This window comes from Rhincodon typus, chromosome 37 (genome assembly GCF_021869965.1).
Source record: "Rhincodon typus isolate 14 chromosome 37, sRhiTyp1.1, whole genome shotgun sequence".
Lineage (NCBI taxonomy): Eukaryota > Metazoa > Chordata > Chondrichthyes > Orectolobiformes > Rhincodontidae > Rhincodon > Rhincodon typus.
Genome location: NC_063368.1, coordinates 1670202 through 1690489, shown reverse-complemented (window position 1 = coordinate 1690489; position 20288 = coordinate 1670202). Strand labels below are relative to the sequence as shown.

General features: G+C 48.7%; 2 protein-coding genes across 2 annotated transcripts in view; both read left to right on the top strand.

Annotated features, from left to right (window-relative positions):
* Window positions 1-4284, top strand: part of poldip3 (polymerase (DNA-directed), delta interacting protein 3) — a 7127-nt gene extending 2843 nt beyond the window's left edge. Inside the window, exon 5 of the mRNA XM_048617544.1 lies at window positions 221-4284. Within this exon, the coding sequence (XP_048473501.1) occupies window positions 221-392 (172 nt within the window). The 3' untranslated portion in view covers window positions 393-4284. The remainder of the gene's footprint in view (window positions 1-220) is intronic.
* Window positions 4285-17282: 12998 nt separating this feature from the next.
* On the top strand, window positions 17283-20161 carry LOC109920554 (ribosomal RNA-processing protein 7 homolog A). Its single transcript, XM_048617330.1, has 5 exons — window positions 17283-17358; window positions 17446-17585; window positions 18000-18125; window positions 19338-19461; window positions 19989-20161. The coding sequence occupies exons 1-5, from the start codon at window positions 17325-17327 to the stop codon at window positions 20159-20161; spliced, it is 597 nt and encodes a 198-aa protein (XP_048473287.1). The 5' UTR covers window positions 17283-17324.
* The last annotated feature ends 127 nt before the right edge of the window (window positions 20162-20288 follow it).

Genomic DNA, 20288 nt, shown 5'->3' with positions numbered 1-20288 from the left:
GCTCTGTGCAGACCAGCTCCATCCCCACTGAGCTCTGTGCAGACCAGCAGAGGGTGCAGGGGTAATGTTGCTGAGGGGAGGGGTGAGTGGGGTTTGGGGGGTGGTGAAGGGATAATACTGCTGAGGTGGGGTGTGGGGAGGTGGGGGGACACGGAGGTAATGCTGCTGGGAGTGGCGGGGGATAGATGTTGCCCTCACTGACCTCTGACCTTGCCTGCAGGAGACTGAGTGACAGTCCAGCTGTGAAGAAGCCTGAGTTTCCCAGGGCCAAACCGCGACCGTCCAATCAACCGGCTGCAGAGGTTGACCCAGAGACCGTCCTGAAGGCGCTTTTTAAATCCTCAGGGCCCTCGACGTCAGCCCAGCCGACCGCTTTCAAGATCAAGCTGTGAGCTGCTCCACTGGTGACCACATTCAGCACACGACTACAGCTCTGGGTCTCTCACTACCCAGTCCATCCTCTTGCTTCTAGAGGTTCAGTTTTAAAAAAAAAAAAAAATTTCCAGCTCCTTTCTGTTTTGTCCCTTCTCGGATGATGCTTCTGAAACTGGCAATTCACAGTGGGTGCAAATGTGTGTGATTTCCCCCTGCCCTGGATATCCTGGTCTCACTATAGATCAGCTGACAGCCCCTTTGCTCAGTCTGAAGAGTGCACTTCTCAACTGCTGGGCACATTGTTATTGTGGACTGAGCTGTCACTGATATGTTACTTTCATCACCCCTATTCTGTCACTGATTCATATGGTGGAGGGTGAGAGTGACAGACAGGCAGGAATTATAAGCTTCTTCCCTCACCCCACTCTCACCCTCCCTTGAACCCCACAAGTAACGGACAGGTGGCAAGGTGGCAGGGGTGTTGGGGGGGGAAGCAATCAGAATTTGGAGATTGTATAACTGCCTGGGTAAATCTGTCAGTGTGTCTCAGCTGTTTACCTTCAACGTTCCTCATACTTTCCCCAAACTGCCTTAAATCACAATGATCAAGTGAAGATGGGGAATGTTGGATATGCACAACAGATCCTTCGGCATTCCCTGTTTTAAGTTCCCAACAGAGCTGCAGTATATTCCTGACGTTCCCTCTATGTGCTTCTGGCTGTGTTAAGTGTTTACGGATGGCCCGAGATGGTGAGGAGCTGCCGTTTCAGTTGCTGGATTGTTGGATCAGTATAAATGACCACTTCCAGGACCAGGGTCCTGGCAATGCTGCAAGAGTTTGACTCGATGCCTCAATTCATTGCATGGCTGCTGGCTGATGCTATGTATCAGGTTCAGCATGTCAAATTACTGCAAAATGGTCATGGTCTTGAAAATCCCTTGTGCAAGCTCCCACTTACTAGTCTTCAGGCACAAACAGCAGGTTCAGAGTTACAACGGAGTTTCGACTCTGTGAGTTTTCTTTATGCCCTCCGCTAAGGCAGTGGGCTGTTCCACAAGATTCTGCACCCACCCCTCCATCAAGAGGGTACAATGGGCTTTTTGACCCCTCCCCCCCACCTCAAGTGATTGCAATGGTCTCTTCCCTCCCCCTCCCCTGAATAGAGACTGCAGTGTGCAGAACTGCAGATGCTGAAGATCTGAAACAAAAACAGAAATGCTGAAGAAACTGGCAGCATCTGTGAAGAAAGAAACAGAGTTAATGTTTCCAGTCAGTTCTGAAGAAGAGTCACTGGATTTGAAACGTTAACTCTTGTTTCTGTCTCCAGAGGTGCTGCCAGTCCTCCAGAGTTTCTCCAGCACTTTCTGTTTTTGTTGCTGTTCCATCCTCACTCGTTGCCCCCAAACTGAATGTAATGGCCTCTTCCACCTCTTCGCTCCCAAGTGGATGCAATGGAGTGTTCCACTGCAGAGGGTAATTCCAACTAATGTTTCTCTGCCTGAACCCATGTTGCACAGGGCCGTGAGTATCAGTAGGGAGCAGGGAGGCTAAGTAGGGTCTGTTTGTTTAGTTTTAGTTTGTGCCTGCCTGTTTGGATTCACCATGAGGTACAGAACTGGGTGAGAAATGGACACAGCTGCCCAGAAGTGAGCTTGGAGAATAGACCAGGTCCAGCAAGAGATTAAGCTGAAAGTATTGCGTCATTGTAGGAAACATATTCTTCAGCCTGTCTTTGAACGAGTGAGTGATGGAATTTTAGTGCCTGGGGAGTGCCTTACATCTCCAGGAGGAAAGGCCAAAGAATGGGATTATTCCGGATGCATGGATATTTCAAAGAAACTACTGTACTTCAGAGACAGGGTCTTACAACCAATGGCTTCTTCTACATAGATTGTAAATAAACTGAGTGATAGGTCTGTCTACCTGGGAATGAGTTATCCATTTGGGTGGACCATTGCATCTTTTTGTGTCTGAATTGGTCAGTAGATCACTCTTGGCAGGTGGCTTTGTGTCTGAATGGGATATTGAATCAATCCCTCCGGCTGAAATCACCCCATGTCTTGGTGGACAGGTGAGTATATCAACTACAGCTGGATAGAAGAATGAGTAGGTCCCTGTTGCCCAGATAGGACAGAGTAGATCCCTGTTGTCTGGGTAGGGGAATGAGTAGATCCTTCTAGTTAGATAATAAGTAGAACAATTTTTCGTCTGGATGGGAAAATGAGTAGATCCATCTTTCTGGATAGGTGAGTGAGTAGATCCTCTGTATAGGATAATGAGTCAAACCCATTTTGGTCTGTAAGAGGAGATTGAGTTGATCCCTTTGTCAGGCATGGAGCTGGAAAGTTGTGGGGAAGGCAAAATATTCAGGAGTGCTCTTGGAGAACCTGTTTGACTGTGTAGTGACCTGGAAAGGATGTTGCCTTATAATATGATTGGTAGCAGGGTATTACAAGAGTGATACTCAGATAATGTCTGGTAGCTAGTAGAGCCAGATACACAATGATTCATTGTGCAACATTCTTCCAATTGATGAGTGATTTCAATCAAAAGATTAACCTGTCATCTAATGTTCACTTTGGTTTGAAAGATTAGATTGAGAGGGAGATGTGTGATACCAAACTCCTTCCCATTAATGTCAATAACAGCTGACTGTCGGTTGTTGCTGCTGGGAATAGACTGGCCCAAGAGAACAGGATTGTAACTCATCACAGATATGGCCTGCTTTGTCCATTGTCAGCCTTGCCCTGGTGGGCAGCCTTTGAGTCAGGACATGATTTGTTCAAGCCCCACCCCCCGAGATATGAGTGTAAAGTTTAGATTGACCATTTCAAGGCAATCCTGTGGTAGTGCAGCACTGCCCAACAAAATATTACACTGCAGTCCCGTCTGCTCACCGGTCATTGTGCAAGATCCCATGATACTATTTCCAGCAGATGAGTTCTCCCTCATACCCTCTTGTTGCTGCTTGAGGAAGTTTGCCCTGTTCAAAGGGCAGCCAGCCACGTTTCCTACTTCACTGCTGTGAGCACGCTTCAGTAAGTACTTCATTAGCTTTGAGACTCTTCCTGGGTTGCTGAAAGGTGCTATCAAAATGCAGATTCCTCCTTTCTGACCTGTTTGGGTTAGCGCAGTGAATGATTTGCACAATTGTATGTTCACATCTGTCATTGAACCAGTGTTCAACAATGATCCCACTCTGACTATGACTGGGGTTGTGGGGAAACTCCCAGAGCTGTAACTGTTGACTCATTGCATTTGAGGGATGAAATTAGTTTTAAATAAATTTATTTTTAACAAAAGAAACCTCCAAGAGTAGCTGGTTTGCTGTAGCTACACACCAAACCCATAGGTGGGAAGCAATAAGGGTAACACCTTGAAATTGTGACCCAGATATCAGTGGAAGTGTCAACTGAGCTGATTCTTGTTAAATCTATGCTGCTGCTGTCCTGAACTACCGACAGACACCTGAGCCACGCAGGCAGACTGTTTTTAGCCTAAATGAAGGTGCATTGGTTCTGAATGTGAATTGAGCCAGGAGTAGTCTTAGAAGTGTAGTCATGGGCTGACTTGCTTTCTGAGAAGGTTTCGGATGCAGTCCAACACAGACTGAATGCACAGAGCCTGGTGAATGCACAGAGCCTGGTGAATGCCCAGGGCACATACAGGAAGTGGCCATGCGAACTGACCCACATCAGCTGTCTTGTGGAGCCATGTCATGCCTGGAAGGTGACCATTTTGAGCAGGAATTTTCTGCATTGGAGTTTGACCATTTTAAACCACATGCTTTCTGCACCAAACCTAAATGGTGTCTGAAAGCACAGTTTGTGTAAATAGATTTATCTTCTACAATGTATTCTGTTCCTCATTTACAATTCAGCCTAAATAGACATTATACATAAAAATAACTAATCGACTCTGTCTTTCTCTTAAAGATGAAACAATTGTACAGTAAGTGAGGATGGCGTCACCATAGAATCTTATAACATACTTCATGTCCAGAATGAATTCAGCTCCTCACTGTAACTGCAGCAACTCCCCAATACAAACATTACAATATAATATCTAGGACATTATCAGCTTAATCTCTTTGATTTATAATCTGTCCCTCCTCATCTTTCTTTAATTACCACAAACTCCACCTCCCCTCGACCTTCGGTGAAAGGAAAGGATTTCATTCATCCGCATGCCTGCCCAGCTACTGATATTTGGGGTATCTCCCCTCAAACACAAGTCACCATCTAATCCAATCTTGTCCTCCCATGGTGCCAGTTAATCCAGACTTGGGGAGACCAGCTACAGCCCCCACCCTTAGCTGTCCAATAATGGTTCGACTGGTTGTAGATTCAACCATGGCCCGAGCAGAAACGGTAACGCTGCCGTGCAGTGCCGAGGGAGCTCTGCGATATGATGTTGAAGTCTGAGCTACATCTGCCCTCTCGGGTGGACTGAGCAGGAGAATGCCTCCTGGTGTCCTGGCAAACATTTAACCTTCAGCCAATATCTCAAAAATACATCTGTTCATTGTCGCATTGCTACTTGTGGGGACCTTACTTTGTGAAAACTGCCTGCCATGTTTCCCACAGCAAAACAGTGACTTGGTTAAAAAAAACTAATGCAAAGTGCAATGGAATGTTGTGTGAAGGGTGCAATATGTTTCTGTGGTTATGCTGTTTTAAAAGTTATGATTGAATCTGGTTGCACTGCCTTTACATGCAGCATGTTCCAGGTTGTAACTATCCATGGAGCAAAACAAATTCATCTCATCATATGCCTTAATTCATTATCTTCAATCTGTGTTGTCTGGTTACCAACCATCACTGGATAACACAGTTTCTCCATATTTACTCTCTCAAACTCCCTCATGATTTTGTTTTTTGAATACTTTCTTTTGAGGGAAGTTGTGGGCCATGGCTTTGATCTTTTCTTAAAAATAAACTTCTTAATGGGATGTGGGCATCAGTCGCTCGTCCAACTTTTATTGCCCTTGAGAAGGTGCTGATGGCCCGCCTTATTGAACTGCTGCAGTCCTTGAGTGTAGGTAGACCCTCCATTGTTCGAGGGGAGTTCCAGGATTTTGACCCAGCAACAATGCAGGAATGATAATAAAATTCTATCCCAGTCTAATACAATTGATTGTTCCTCTCTACATGCTGAGGCAGCATGAATAGAGCTGTAAAAGGTCTCAACTTCCATTTCCACGCTAATGTGACCATCTGTAACGCATCGAAATCCTTATGTACAATATGTACTTATAGCTGCTGCACTTATTTCTCATGCTCTGTTGGTGACTCTCTGTTTTACACGTGCCACAGGAAAGCAGCTGGTAATTCAGTAAAATTCCTCATCTTTCTGAGAGGCCTATGAATTTCTTCTCCACTGTTGAATACCTAACTCCACATCCAAATCTCAGAGCCACAAATACTTAGGATTTGTGCATCCTGATACAAATGAAATCCTGTCTCCCCCTGACTGAACTGGGAAATGAAAGCTTAGACATAGCCATGAACATAGTTTGATTAGTCATAGAATCCATACATTACAGAGAGAGACTATTTGGCCCATCAAGTCTGCAACAACCCTTTGAAGAGCATCTCACCCAGATATAACAAAGTTATGGTAAAGGACAAACATAAAGTAAAAGTACACCAACCGTCTGATCCCACTTGCTTATCTTTATTTTTTAAAAAAAGCAGCTGCAGTATAAAGCTAATTTTAAACCATTTGAAGAATCTAAAAAAGTTTTAAAACCTACTTTAATTTTGAAGGTTTTACCTCCACTTTTTATTTTAATGCTTTATTAGGGTTTATCATTCTTTAAATTTATTTCAGATTTTGTGTGCTCTCCTGGATTTAAACAAACGTGCCCAAGTTTTAAATAGGGAATAGGTCCACGTTAATAAGCTAAGTAAAAGTGATTGGATGCAGTTACTTGAAAATAAATCTCTGTTAGATACTGAGAAGAATTCATGGAAGAAGTAATGAATCTGTAGAATTCTTTACAGCAGAAGGCTGGGTCATATCAGTATATTTAAGACTGAGATAGATTTTAATCAGTAAGAGAATCAAGGGTTATGGGTAAAAGGCAGGAAAGTGAAGTTAAGGATTATCAATCAGCCGTGATCTCATTGAATGGTGGAGAAGACTCAATGGGCTGAATCTGAAGCTGGAAAAGCGCAGCAGGTCAGTCAACATTTCAGGTGGAAACGTGACTTTCCTGCTGTCTGATGCTGTCTGACCTGTTGTGCTTCTTCAGCCTCTCACCTATAGACTCTGGCTTCCAGCATCTGCAGTTCTTATTGTCTCCAAGTCAATGTGCTGAATGGCCTATTTCTGCTCCTATGTCTTGTGAGGGGGCGAGGGGATGTTGCTGATATTATTGTTAAGGAGGAGTGTGAAGAAGTGGATGGGATAAACATAGTGAGAAATAGCAAGGGATTGAGAATCTTTGAAAGTGTATGTATAACCTGGCCAAAATGAAATCTAGTCGAGGCTGGTAATCAAGGGATAAGTGGAATCTGAGTAGTTTTTTTCAATCCTATCGCAGCTGGAAGAACAGCAAACACAGGAGCAGGAGTTTCTTGAGTCTATTCCACCATTCTGCATCAACACTATATTCCTGCACGATCCCTATATCCTTTGATGTCATTAGTAACTAGGCAGCTATTAATTTCTGTGTTGAACTTGCTCAGTGACTGAGCTTGCACAGCCCTCTAGGGTAAAGAATTCCAAAGATTCACCACCGACATTGTACCATTGTTTTAAAAGGAGCAAGCAATGGACCATATAACTAAAGGCTGATCAACCTATGGTGAGCTAATTACTGAGAGAATTGGTTGGATACTGTAAATAATCGTTCGGAAGGCACAGTATAATCAAGGACAGTCAGCATAGGATTGTTATGGGAAAGTTATGTCTCACCTTAATTCATTCATGTGAGCATCGTTGGCTTTTATCGGCAGTCGCCCTTGAGAAGGTGGCGGTGACCATTGAATCTTTTGAGGAAGTGTCAAGGAGAGTTGATGAGGCTAATGTAGTTTAACTGATCCATCTATAGGGAGAAGCTGATTAGCCTGGGGTTATATTCCCTGGCACATCAGAGGCTGAGGGGCGACGCTATAGAGGTTTATAAAATCATGAGGGGAATGGATAGGATAAATAGACATGGTCTTTTCCCTGGGCCGGGGGAGTTCACAACTAGAGGACATATATTTAAGATGAGAGGAGAAAGATTTAAAAGGGACCTAAGGGGCAACTTTTTCACGCAGAGGTTGGTGCATGTATGGAATGAGCTGCCAGAGGAAGTAGTGGATGCTGGGACAATTACAACATTTAAGAGGCATCTGGATGGGTACATGAATAGGAAAGGTTTAGAGGGATATGGGCCAATTGCTGGCAAATGGGACTAAATTAATTTAGGATATTGGTCAGCATTGAAGAGTTGTTTCTGTGTTGTACATCACTATGACTGTATCTACCTGGGGTTTAGTAAAGCTTTTGATAGGATCTCACACAAAAGACTAGTCAGATAGGTAAGAGTTAGTAGGAACTGCAGATGATGGAGAATCTGAGATAACAAGGTGTAGAGCTGGATGAACACAGCAGGCCAAGCAGCATCAGAGGAGCAGGAAGGCTGAAGTTTCAGACCTAGACCCTTCTTCAGAAGTGGGGGAGGGGAAGGGGGTTCTGAAATAAATAGGGAGAGAGGGGGAGGCGGATAGAAGATGGACAGTGGAGAAGATAGGTGGAGAGGAAACAGACAGGTCAAAGAGGCGGGGATGGAGCCAGTAAAGGTGAGTGTAGGTGGGGAGTTAGGGAGGACGGACAGGTCAAGGGGGCGGGATGAGGTCAATAGGTAGGAGATGGGGGTAGGGCCTGAGGTGGGAGGAAGGACAGGTTAGGGAGGCAGGGACGAGCTGGGCTGGTTTTGGGATGCGGTAGGGGGAGGGGAGATTTTGAAGCTTGTGAAGTCTACATTGATACCATTGGGCTGCAGGGTTCCCAAGCGGAATATGAGTTGCTGTTCCTGCAACCTTCAGATGGCATCGTTGTGGCACTGCAGGAGGCCCAGGATGGACATGTCGTCTGAGGAATGGGAGGGGGAGTTGAAATGGTTCACGACTGGGAGGTGCAGTTGTTTAGTGCGAACCGAGTGTAGGTGTTCTGCAAAGTGGTCCCCAAGCCTCCACTTGGTTTCCCCGATGTAGAGGAGGCCACAACGGGAATAGCGGATGCAGTATAACACATTAGCAGATGTGCAGGTGAATATCTGCTTGATGTGGAAAGTCTTCTTGGAGCCTGGGATGGGGGTGAGGGGAGAGGTGTAGGGGCAGGTGTAGCACTTCCTGCGGTTGCAGGGAAAAGTGCCGGGTATGGTGGGGCTGGAGGGGAGTGTGGAGCGGACAAGGGAGTCATGGAGAGAGTGGTCCCTCCGGAAAGCAGATAAGGGTGGGGAGGGAAAAATGTCTTTGGTGGTGGGGTCGGATTGCAGATGGCGGAAGTGTCGGAGGATGATGCGTTGGATCCGGAGGTTGGTGGGGTGGTACGTGAGGACGAGGGGGATTCTTTTTTGGTTCTTATTGCGTGGACGGGGTGTGAGGGATGAGTTGCGGGAGATGTGGGAGACACAGTTGAGGGCATTCTCGACCACTGTTGGGGGGAAGTTGCGATCCTTGAAAAACGAGGACATCTGAGATGTACGGGAGTGGAATGCCTCATCCTGGGAGCAGAGGTGGCAGAGGTGAAGGAATTGGGAATAGGGGATGGCATTTTTGCAGGAAGGTGGGTGGGAGGAGGTGTATTCTAGGTAGCTGTGGGAGTCGGTGGGCTTGAAATGGATATTGGTTTCTAGGTGGTTGGCAGAGAAGGAGACAGAGAGGTCCAGGAAGGAGAGAGATGTATTAGAGATGGTCCAGGTGAACTTAAGGTTGGGGTGGAAGGTGTTGGTGAAGTGGATGAACTGTTTGAGCTCCTCGTGGGAGCACGAGGCGGTGCTGATACAGTCATCAATGAAACGGAGGAAGAGGTGGGGTTTAGGGACAGTGTAGCTACGGAAGAGGGATTGTTCCACATAACCTACAAAGAGGCAGGCATAGCTTGGGCCCATGCGGGTACCCATGGCCACCCCCTTTGTCTGTAGGAAGTGGGAGGAAATGAAAGAGAAGTTGTTGAGGGTGAGGACGAGTTCGGCTAAGCGGATGAGGGTGTCAGTGGAGGGGTCTGGTCGGGCCTGCGGGACAGGAAGAAGCAGAGGACCTTCAGGCCATCTGTATGGGGAATGCAGGTGTATAGTGACTGGACATCCACGGTAAAGATGAGGTGTTGGGGACCGGGGAATTGGAAGTTCTGGAGGAGGTGGAGGACATGGGTGGTGTCACGGACGTAGGTAGGGAGTTCCTGGATCAAGGGGGAGAAAATGGAGTCGAGATAGGTGGAGATAAATTTGGTGGGGCAGGAGCAGGCAGAGACAATGGGTCAACCAGGGCTGTCAGGTTTGTGGATTTTGGGAAGGAGATAGAAGCAGGCGGTGCGGGGTTGGGGAACGATGAGGTTGGAGGCTGTGGGTGCGAGGTCACCTGAGATGATGGTTTGGTGCTCGGGGGTGGGGTCATGATCAAGGGGGCGGTAGGAGGAGGTGTCAGAGAGTTGGTGCCTGGCCTCAGCGATGTAGAGGTCAGTGCGCCATACTACAACTGCGCCTCCCTTGTCCGCGGGTTTTATGGTGAGGTTGGAATCGGAGCGGAGGGCTGCACGTTCTGTGGGGGAGTGGGTGAGAGGGGTGGAGAGGTTGAGGCGATTGATGTCTCGACGGCAGTTGGAGATGAAGTGCTCCGCCCACCACCGATGCCGACGCAACTCCGCCCACCACTGCTGCCGCAACTCCGCCCACTGCCAACACAACTTTGCCCACCGCCGACGCTGACGTAACTCCGCCCACTGCCAACGCGCACGGCCGACCACCGATGCCAACGTCACTCTGCCCATCACCTCCACAGCCAGCAGTTCCAGAGGAGACTGTAGCACCCAGCCCTGCTGGGTCTTCACCATCCCCACAGACCTCCCCCTTACTGAGGATGAACGGTCAGTCCTCAGTAAAGGGCTCACCTTTGTCCCCCTCCACCCACAGATCAAAGAATACAACTCACGTTTGGACATTGAACAGTTTTTCTGCCGCCTCCACCTCCGCGCTTACTTCTTTAACCATGAGCCTCCTTCTACTGACCCCTTCTCCTGCCTCCAACACACCCCATCCTCCTGGACACCACCCCAAGGCCTCCTACCCTCCCTCGACCTCATTTCCAACTGCCGTTGAGACGTCAATCGCCTCAACCTATCCACCCCTCTCACCCACTCCAACCTCTCCCCCGCACAACGTGCAGCCCTCCGCTCCCTCCACTCCGATTCCAACCTCACCATAAAACCCACGGACAAGGGAGGCGCAGTTGTAGTTTGGCGCACTGACCTCTACATCGGTGAGGCCAGGCACCAACTCTCCAACACCTCCTCCTACTGCCCCCTTGATCATGACCCCACCCCCGACCACCAAACCATCATCTCCCAAACCATCCACAACCTCATCACCTCAGGTGACCTCCCACCCACAGCCTCCAACCTCATCATTCCCCAACCCTGCACCGCCCGCTTCTATCTCCTTCCCAAAATCCACAAACCTGACTGCCCTGGTCGACCCATTGTCTCCGCCTGCTCCTGCCCCACCAAACTTGTCACCACCTATCTCAACTCCATTTTCTCCCCCTTGATCCAGGAACTCTCTACCTACGTCCGTGACACCACCCATGCCCTCCACCTCCTCCAGAACTTCCAACTCCCCGGTCCCCAACACCTCATCTTTACTATGGATGTCCAGTCCCTATACACCTGCATTCCCCATACAGATGGCCTGAAGGTCCTCCACTTCTTCCTGTCCCACAGGCCCGACCAGTCCCCCTCCACTGACACCCTCATCCGCTTAGCCGAACTCGTCCTCACCCTCAACAACTTCTCTTTCAATTCCTCCCACTTCCTACAAAGGGGGTGGCCATGGGTACCCGCATGGGCCCAAGCTATGCCTGCCTCTTTGTAGGTTATGTGGAACAATCCCTCTTCCATAGCTACAGTGGCCCTAAACCCCACCTCTTCCTCCGTTACATTGATGACTGTATCGGCACCACCTCGTGCTCCCACGAGGAGCTCGAACAGTTCATCCACTTCACCAACACCTTCCACCCCAACCTTAAATTCACCTGGACCATCTCTAATACCTCTCTCTCCTTCCTGGACCTCTCCGTCTCCATCTCTGCCAACCACCTAGAAACCGATATCCATTTCAAGCCCACTGACTCCCACAGCTACCTAGAATACACCACCTCCCACCCACCTTCCTGCAAGAATGCCATCCCCTATTCCCAATTACTTCGCCTCCGCCGCATCTGCTCCCAGGATGAGGCATTCCCCTCCCGGACATCCCAGATGTCCTCGTTTTTCAAGAACCGCAACATCCCCCCCTCAGTGGTTGAGAATGCCCTTGACTGTGTCTCCCACATCTCCCGCAACTCAGCCCTCACACGCCCTCCCTGCAATAACAACCAAAACAGAATCCCCCTTGTCCTCATGTACCACCCCACCAACCTCCGGATCCAACGCATCATCCTCCGACACTTCCGCCATCTGCAATCCGACCCCACCACCAAAGACATTTTTCCCTCCCCACCCTTATCTGCTTTCCGGAGGGACCACTCTGTCCGTGACTCCCTTGTCTGCTCCACACTCCCCTCCAGCCCCACCACACCCAGCACTTTTCCCTGCAACCGCAGGAAGTGCTACACTTGCCCCTACACCTCCCCCCCTCGCTCCCATCCCAGGTCCCAAGCAGACTTTCTACGTGAAGCAGGTGTTCACCTGCACATCTGCTAATGTGGTATACTGCATCCGCTGTTCCCATTGTGGCCTCCTCTGCATCAGGGAAACCAAGCAGAGGCTTGGGGATCGCTTTGCAGAACACCTACGCTCGGTTCGCACTAAACAACTGCACCTCCCAGTCACGAACCATTTCATCTCCCCTTCTCATTCCTCAGATGACATGTCCATCCTGGACCTCCTGCAGTGCCACAACGAAGCCACCCGAAGGTTGCAGGAACGGCAACTCATATTCCGCTTGGGAACCCTGCAGCCCAATGGTATCAATGTGGACTTCACAAGCTTCAAAATCTCCCCTCCCCCTTCCGCATCCCAAAACCAGCCCAGCTCGTCCCTGCCTCCCTAAACTGTCCTTCCTCCCACCTATCCCCTCCTCCCACCTCAAGCCCCACCCCCATCTCCTACCTACTGACCTCATCCCGCCCCCTTGACCTGTTCGTCCTCCCTGGACTGACCTATCTCCTCCCTAACTCCCCACCTACACTCACCTTTACTGGCTCCATCCCCGCCTCTTTGACCTGTCTGTTTCCTCTCCACCTATCTTCTCTTCTATCCATCTTCTATCCGCCTCCCCGTCTCTCCCTATTTATTTCAGAACCCCCTTTCCCTCCCCCATTTCTGAAGAAGGGTCTAGGTCCGAAACGTTAGCCTTCCTGCTCCCCTGATGCTGCTTGGCCTGCTGTGTTCATCCAGCTCTACACCTTGTTATCTCAGATAAGTAAGAGTTCATGGGTCCAGAGGGAAAGTACCACATTTCTGCCAATATAGGCTCAGAGATGGTCGGCCAGTGTCTTTGTGTCCAGATGGTTGTTTCTAGTACGATTTGTATTGGGTCTCCAGCTGTTCATAGCTTACTATTAGTGATTTAGACTTAAATGTCGGGCCTATTATTAGGAAATCTACATACAATACAAAAGTTGGCCCCGTGTTTGAGAGTGAGGAGGGGAATTGCTGCCTTTAGGAGTTATTAATGGACGATCAGATAGGGAAAGGAAAAGAATCCAGATCCAGAGGAGTGTGAGGCAATTAATTTGTAACAAAGGCAAAAGAACACACAGTAAATGGTGAGATAATGAGAAGTGTATAAGGACAGAGGACTGCATGACGACAGAACACTGAAGGAAGGCTTATGGAAGACTTCATTCACCAAGGCAGAGACTATAAGAACTGGATTATTGTGTTAGGACTGTACAAAACACTAATTAGATTGCTCACAGAAATATAGTTTACATATCTGGTCACCGCATATAGAAAGATGTGATTACCCTGGAGAAGGAATGTAGGAGATTTACATACACATTTACAACAATGAAGAATTGTAACTTTAGAGGAAAATTGAGTCATAGAGTCATACAGCATGGAAACCAATCCTTCGGCCCAACTCATCCATGTCGACCAGGTTTCCTAAACTAAATTGTTCCTATTTGCCTGCGCCTGGCCCATATCCCTCTAAACCTTTCCTAACATGTATTCGTCCAAATGTCTTTTAAATGTTGTAATTGTACTTGCCTCAACCACTTCCTCTGGCAGTTCATTTCGTACAAGCATTACTTCTGCATGAAAAAGTTGCCCCTCAGGTTCCTTTTTAATCTTTCCCTTCTCACCTTAAACCTATGCCCTCTAGTTTTGGACTTCCCTAACATGCAGAAAAGATCTTGGCCATTCACCTTATCTATGATCCTCTTGATTTTTAGAAACCTCTATTTAAGGTCACCCCTCAGCCTCCTACAGACTGGATTTATTTTCTTTAGAAACGACTGAGATTTAAGTTAGAATTATGAGGAGGCTAGATGGAGTGGATAGGAATGACATACTTCCCTCCACAGAGAAATCAATAACTGGGAGGCACAGACTTAAAGTAAATGGCAGAGGATTGAAGAAGAACTGCTTCATCCACCAGCTGGTGAGGAGCCTGCAACTCTGCCTGAATGAGTGGTAAAGGCAGAAACCCTTAATGCATGAAGGAAAATGATCAGACTTGAAGTGCTGAATATTACATTGCTACAGACCGAGAAGTGGAAGGTGGTATTGGACTGGCAAAGCCCCAATGGGCCAAGCAGCCTCCTGTGTCATAAATTTTCCATGTCACTAACCTTAGCAATCCGCAGTTATATACTGTTGGTAGTTAACCAGTTAATCACAGGTGACCAGTAAATAGTACATGTGAAGACACAGCCCACACCACCGTGTCGAGCAGTGATTGATTGTACAACCATAGGTTACATCAGGTCAGTGATAAAAGGTGCAGCAGATACTGCCTGTGAGAAACATTTGCTGCCAATATCTCAGGACAGTGAAATTCTCCACTACAGGACTGAGTAACATCATTCTTTTCACTGCCCACACCATTACAGCGTTGGTGCTATCAGGTCATTGACGTTAAGTCAGTTTCTCTCACCCATTTATTGTAACAAGGTGGAGACTGTCCCTTGTAAGAGAGAAACTTCAATGTATTGCATGCTCATCCTGATAGCAATTGAACAATAAAAGGAGGGACAGGAGATGGAGCAGGAATATTACATCATTCCTGTCATCATCCCTTATAATTTAACAAGATAATAACAAAAAGTTTGGTATTTCTAAGAGATTGTTCTTACTATGAATCACAGTGACATTGTGGCCATAATTTAGGCAAGTAATTCTGTATTTTCTACTTGCAACCTAAATAATCATACAGTCATATCATAGAATCATACAGTACAAAAGGTGATGTTGATTATGACCTACCCCATTTCAATCGAGGAGGCTTTTGAGTTGCTGAGGACTATGAGGGACCTGGGACATGGGTTTAACACCAGCAGCAGTGAAGAAGTCAAGAGGATATTCTGTGCGTGAGAAACGCCTTTGGATTCCTAAAGAGACCTGAGCAATGACTGCAGGTGCTGACTGCTGTGGGTATGATAGCAGGTTTGAGAATGTCACCCCCTCTTGATCCTGTGCCTTTTGTTTCACAGCAGATGAACAAAGCAACTGGGAGATGTCCTCTGAGGAATGGTTAAGCAGGTTGGGCCTGTACTCAAGAGTTCAGAAGAATGAGAGCTGACCTCATTGACAGTGGTGAACAGGGTGTTGTCAAATCTTCCTGAGGTAGAGAGAGGTGAGCCTGCCATCATTCTGGTGAATAACAGTTGACAAATTAGTGGGAGAACATTCACAGAATCTTACAGGCACTGGCCTAGTTCCAGTGTGTCTCAACATCAGCAGGTTCTCTTGACTGAACATTCATCAGCATAGCATGAATTACCCATTATACTATATCTCTTCCCCTCCAAATCTTCCTATCTATCCCTTTAAACCACTGTTGTTTAACCATTAATATTTCTTCTAACATTTTCATTGCTCCCTCTAGCTACTCCCCACTTTCAGTCTCTTTTTAACTCTGTTCTCAACCCATCTTGGGAACAGATGAGATGTTGGAGGTTCACTTTCTACTGGAAGGTAGGACCTTAAACTGGCGGGGAGTGTGATCTGACATAGTGCCTGTCCTTTCACAACAGTTTAAAGATGACGGAGGTGAAGAGGGGTCAATGAAAAGTGGACTGAAGTGGCACCTGTTGGAAGAAAAGACAGATTGAGGAAAGCATATTGGCTGTGGTAATTGCTGTTGTACACACTCCATACCCTGGGAAGAAACTCCAACAACAGCTAGTGTGGGAAAAGGAACATCTCCTGCACTCTCCTCTCGTAGGAATGACCATGGAGGAATTTAACTGAATTCTACAACTCAGGGCGATGGAGGAACCCACCCTAAGATGGACTGACTAAAGAGAAGGCCTTCCTTTTCTGACCATTGTCCATCCTTGTTGCTGGAGAGGTTATACAGAGAGGCAGGTCTGTCCTTGTGTTGGTGAGCACAAAATTCAATTTGTGGTGGCTGAGAGCATTGTGGGAACCTTACTGGAGCTGTCCTATTTCTAGATGCTTGTCAAAATCAGAAGTGATTATTGATGTATACCATTCATCAGCATAACGGAACTTAACCATGAAACTACACAGGGTGAGCAACTGTCCAATGTCTTAAGCAGCCCTGGCCAAGTCTTGGATTGGTAGATGAATGCAAAGGGTTGGCTGGGTGAGGTGGGGCACGGCAGGGACTAACCCTGCGCGAATGGAGTCTGGAACCCTGGCTGCACTCAGGCCTGACTTGGACTGGATGATTCTCTGCATTCAGCGATAGCAGCTGACCTCCCAGGGCCAGAATCTGCAGTGCACATAGGATGGAGTGGGTGGGAGGAGGAGGGGTCAATTATGAAAAGACCTGGGGAAGAGGAGGGAGGCAGAAGATATTTCAGCCAGTCCTTCGAGAGATGGGGGAAATGAAAGAGTCAAGGAGACTTCAGCAGATGGGGATGCTCCAGGGTGCCTTGAGGTATGGGGGTGCGGGGGGGATGGAAAGTGAACCCTTGGGTGAGACACAGGGGGATTTTGAGGGAGGGGACATGGAGATCATAGAAGAGAGGAACTGAAGTGGAATGGGATAACAAAGTGGAAGAATTTATAGATCAGATCAACAGGCCACCTCCAGGTAAAGTGTCTCACTTTACTGCTCCCTGGGCTGGGGGTATCATTGACCCCGCCGTTTCCAGGGAATGGGTTAGAGATTGGCCTCGTAATTACATACAGCCCACATCAGATTTAAACATCAGTGAACTTTATTTGAGAGACACAGTCAGGGGAAGGGGGCTGGTGAGGGTGAAGGTGGAGGTGAGAGTGGAGGTTGAGGTGGGGGCACGGGGAGCCATGTTGGGTGAGGGGTGTGGGGGGGTGTGGTTGGGGTCCTTGGGGGTGGGGTGCCGTGGGGAGGGTTGGGTGGGCGGCCATGGTGGAGGCTGTGTTGGGAAGTGGATGGGGGACAATGGGTGGGGCAGAGGGGGGAAGGGGAAGGGGAAGGGGCCAAGGGGAATGGGGCAAGGGCAGTGTGGGGAGGCGGGTGCGGGGGGAGGGGCTCTTACTTGCGGATTTTTTTTCTGCGACGGAAACACGTGTCGCTGGGGCAGCTCACTTCCGGTGACGCATATCCTCTATCTACAACATGGCAGCTCCGTCTGAGGGGGCAAAGTTCACAGGTACCGGGGTTGGGGCTGGTGGTAGTGGTAATGGGGATCTTGTAGAATTGCCCTGACTGACCCTTTCTCTACTCCCCCCCCCAACAGTGATCCCACTCCGAATCTCCCCCCGGAGCTCCGTCTGCCGCCAACTCTTTGTCAAACAGCACCGGGTCCGCGATCCCGACCCGCAGCGACCCCAGGATCGCACCCTGTTTGTCCTCAACCTGCCCCCGTACATCAACCAGGTGGGGCTGGGGGGTCAAGGAGGGAGCGGGTGGGGTGGGGTGGGGCTGGGGGGGTGGGGGGGGGTGAGGGTGGGGGGGGGGGGTTTCAGGGAGATAGTGGGTAAGGCGGTGAGGGTGGGGGTCCATGAGCAAGTGTGAGGTGAGGAGTCAGGAGTGAGGGATTGGGGAACCCTTGGGTCAAAACATGAGGGGTCAGGGTTCATGTGTGAGGGGTCATCTTGTGGTTGATTTTTGCCTGCTGATCTGAGGGGCTGTGTAACTACAGTCTGGGGGTGTTGGAGGGCACTGGGGTGATCAACTCCTCTACACAACCAGATGGTTCTGTGCCTGCAGTGGGTTAGTCTTTCACTGTTTTTACTTTGTTTGAGCAGTGCTCATATAATGTTATGTGACGTCCCTGTGTGTTACCATCAGGAGTGCGTGCACAGGTTGTTTTCACAGTGTGGTCCTGTCACCTCGGTGGAACTACAGGAAAAGCCAGGCCCAAGCACCAAATCCAAGGACCAGAAATCAAAGTTCTTCTCACGCCCACTTGCACAGGTACCTTCTGATTTACTCCTCCAAATGCAGGCTTCGCTGTCACATCTCATCCCCTATTGACCTCCAGAGGGTGTATCACGGCAGGGCGGGTGACTCTAGAGTGAGCCTCACTGTAGGATTAACTAAGGTGAAACTGGGGCATAGGCTAAAGCATGGCAGGTGGATTATAATGTGAATAAGTCGTTCGTTTTACTAGAAAATGCAAAAAGACGGAATATTTCTTAGTGAGTGGTTGGGAAATGTAGTGTTCAGAAGGATCTGGGTGGTCCATGTCTGTGAATGCCTGAAGACTAGCAAGCAGGTGCAAGCAATTAGTAAGATAAACCATATGCTGGGCTTCATTTTGGGGCAGTCTGAGTACAGAAAATATTTTGCAACAGTTGTAGCCTTGGTGAGCCTTCATCTAGTGTACAGCTTTGGTCTCTTTTTCTGAAAAAGCATATACTTTTGAGAGAGTGCAATGGAGCTTCACTAGATTAATCCTTGGAGTGGCAGCCTGTATTATGAGGAGAGATCAAGGAAACTAGTCCATGTTCTCAAGAATTTTGAAGAATAAGAGGTGACCGTAATGAAATATTCAAAACTCTTACAGGCTGTGATAGGGTGGATGTGAATAGGATATTTCCCCGGTTGCTGAATCTAGCACCAGGAACATACCTTCAGGATAAGGATCAGGCTGTGTGAGACTGAGATGAGGAAGAATTTCTTCACTCGGAGTGTGGTGAACCTTTGGAGTTCTCAATCTCTGAGGGCAATGGAAGCTCAATCATGGAGTATGGAAGTCTTGGTTTGTGAATGCTTGTACTTAGGAATGTAATCTCACACGGGTATAATTTTAAAGATCTGACATGTGAACATTTCCTGTGCTTATGAACAGCTCCTTTCCATTGTCCCGCATTATGTTCTGATTTGTATACGAATTGACTCCAGCACAGAACCCGTTCACAACCCAGGGGACTGCCTGTAGGTTCAAGACAAAAATCTATAGGTTTCTGGCAACTAGTGACATTGAGAGACATGGATGTAGTGCAGGAAAGTGGCACTGAGGAGATGATCAACCATGATCTAGAATGGCAAGATAGACTTGATGGGCTGAATGACCTGTAACCTATATGAAGCAGTCCCAGGTCGCAATGGGGTAACTGAAAGCTTGGGATCCAGGGCCTGGTGATCTCAGAAGCTGCTGTACTGACCCCCTCTCCTCAATTGCAGGGTTTCCAGGTGGCCTACGTGGTGTTTAAAAGTTCAGCTGCAGTGAAACATGCCGTGTCCCTAAAAGCCCAGAAGCCCTGGGTCCTGACCACAGCTCAGCACCCGCTCAGGACAGGCCTTCAGAGTGAGTGACCAGACCAGCCCAGCCTGGAGGGAGAGGGGGTGGGGGAGGGCTGTGCTGGGGCCAAGAGGAGCTGGACAGTGTTGGAGGTTGGGGGGGATGGAGGAAACGGTGAGAGAGGGAGAAGCAGCATGGTGCGGGAGTACAGGGGATGCAACAATTGGGGAAGAGGTCTGTGATGATGAGAGTTGGGGGGGGGGAGGGAGCCTGTGATTGGAGGGTGGAGAGGAGGGTGGGAATGGGTGAGAAGGGGGAGGTGGAGAAGGGGGTGAGAGTAGGGGAGGAGGAGGGCTGGGGAGTGAGTGTGGGGGCGGAAGGGAAGGAGGGTGAGGGTGGGGAGGGAGGAAGGTGAGAGTGGTGGGGGAGGAGGGAGCTTGTGGGGTATAGAAAGGGGACTGCAGTTGGTGAGGTAATGTAGGAGGTGGGGAGGGTAGATCCGGAATGAGGGTGTGAGCCCTCCCTCCCGCAGCGTGTCTGGGCCCTGGGGCAGCCGGTGGGACTGTGGTGCTGACTCTGTGTGCTTCCTGCAGAATGGGCAGAGGATTATTACTCAAGTATCACTGACCCCCGGGATTTACAGGATCACATTGATCAGTTCATGGAGCAACATGACCGGGAGCAGGCTGAGGTACCGGGAGTACAGAGGGAAGGAGGTCTGGTGTTGGGGTTGGGAGGGTGGGGAGAGGACAAGGAATGCAGTTGATTGGAGGATGGAATTTTTTTTTGGGATTTAATGTATGGGGAGGGGGAGGAGACTATGTTTTGTGGTGGTGTCTGTTCTCTTGGGGGTGGGGTTGCCGGTGTGTGTGTGTGTGGGGTGGGGGGGGGGG

Coding starts and splice junctions, on each gene's coding strand:
- LOC109920554 (XM_048617330.1), top strand. CDS start 17,325: ATGGCAGCTCCGTCTGAGGGGGCAAAGTTCACAG. Junction 17,359..17,445: donor TGAGGGGGCAAAGTTCACAG/GTACCGGGGTTG, acceptor CCCCCCCAACAG/TGATCCCACTCCGAATCTCC. Junction 17,586..17,999: donor TGCCCCCGTACATCAACCAG/GTGGGGCTGGGG, acceptor TGTTACCATCAG/GAGTGCGTGCACAGGTTGTT.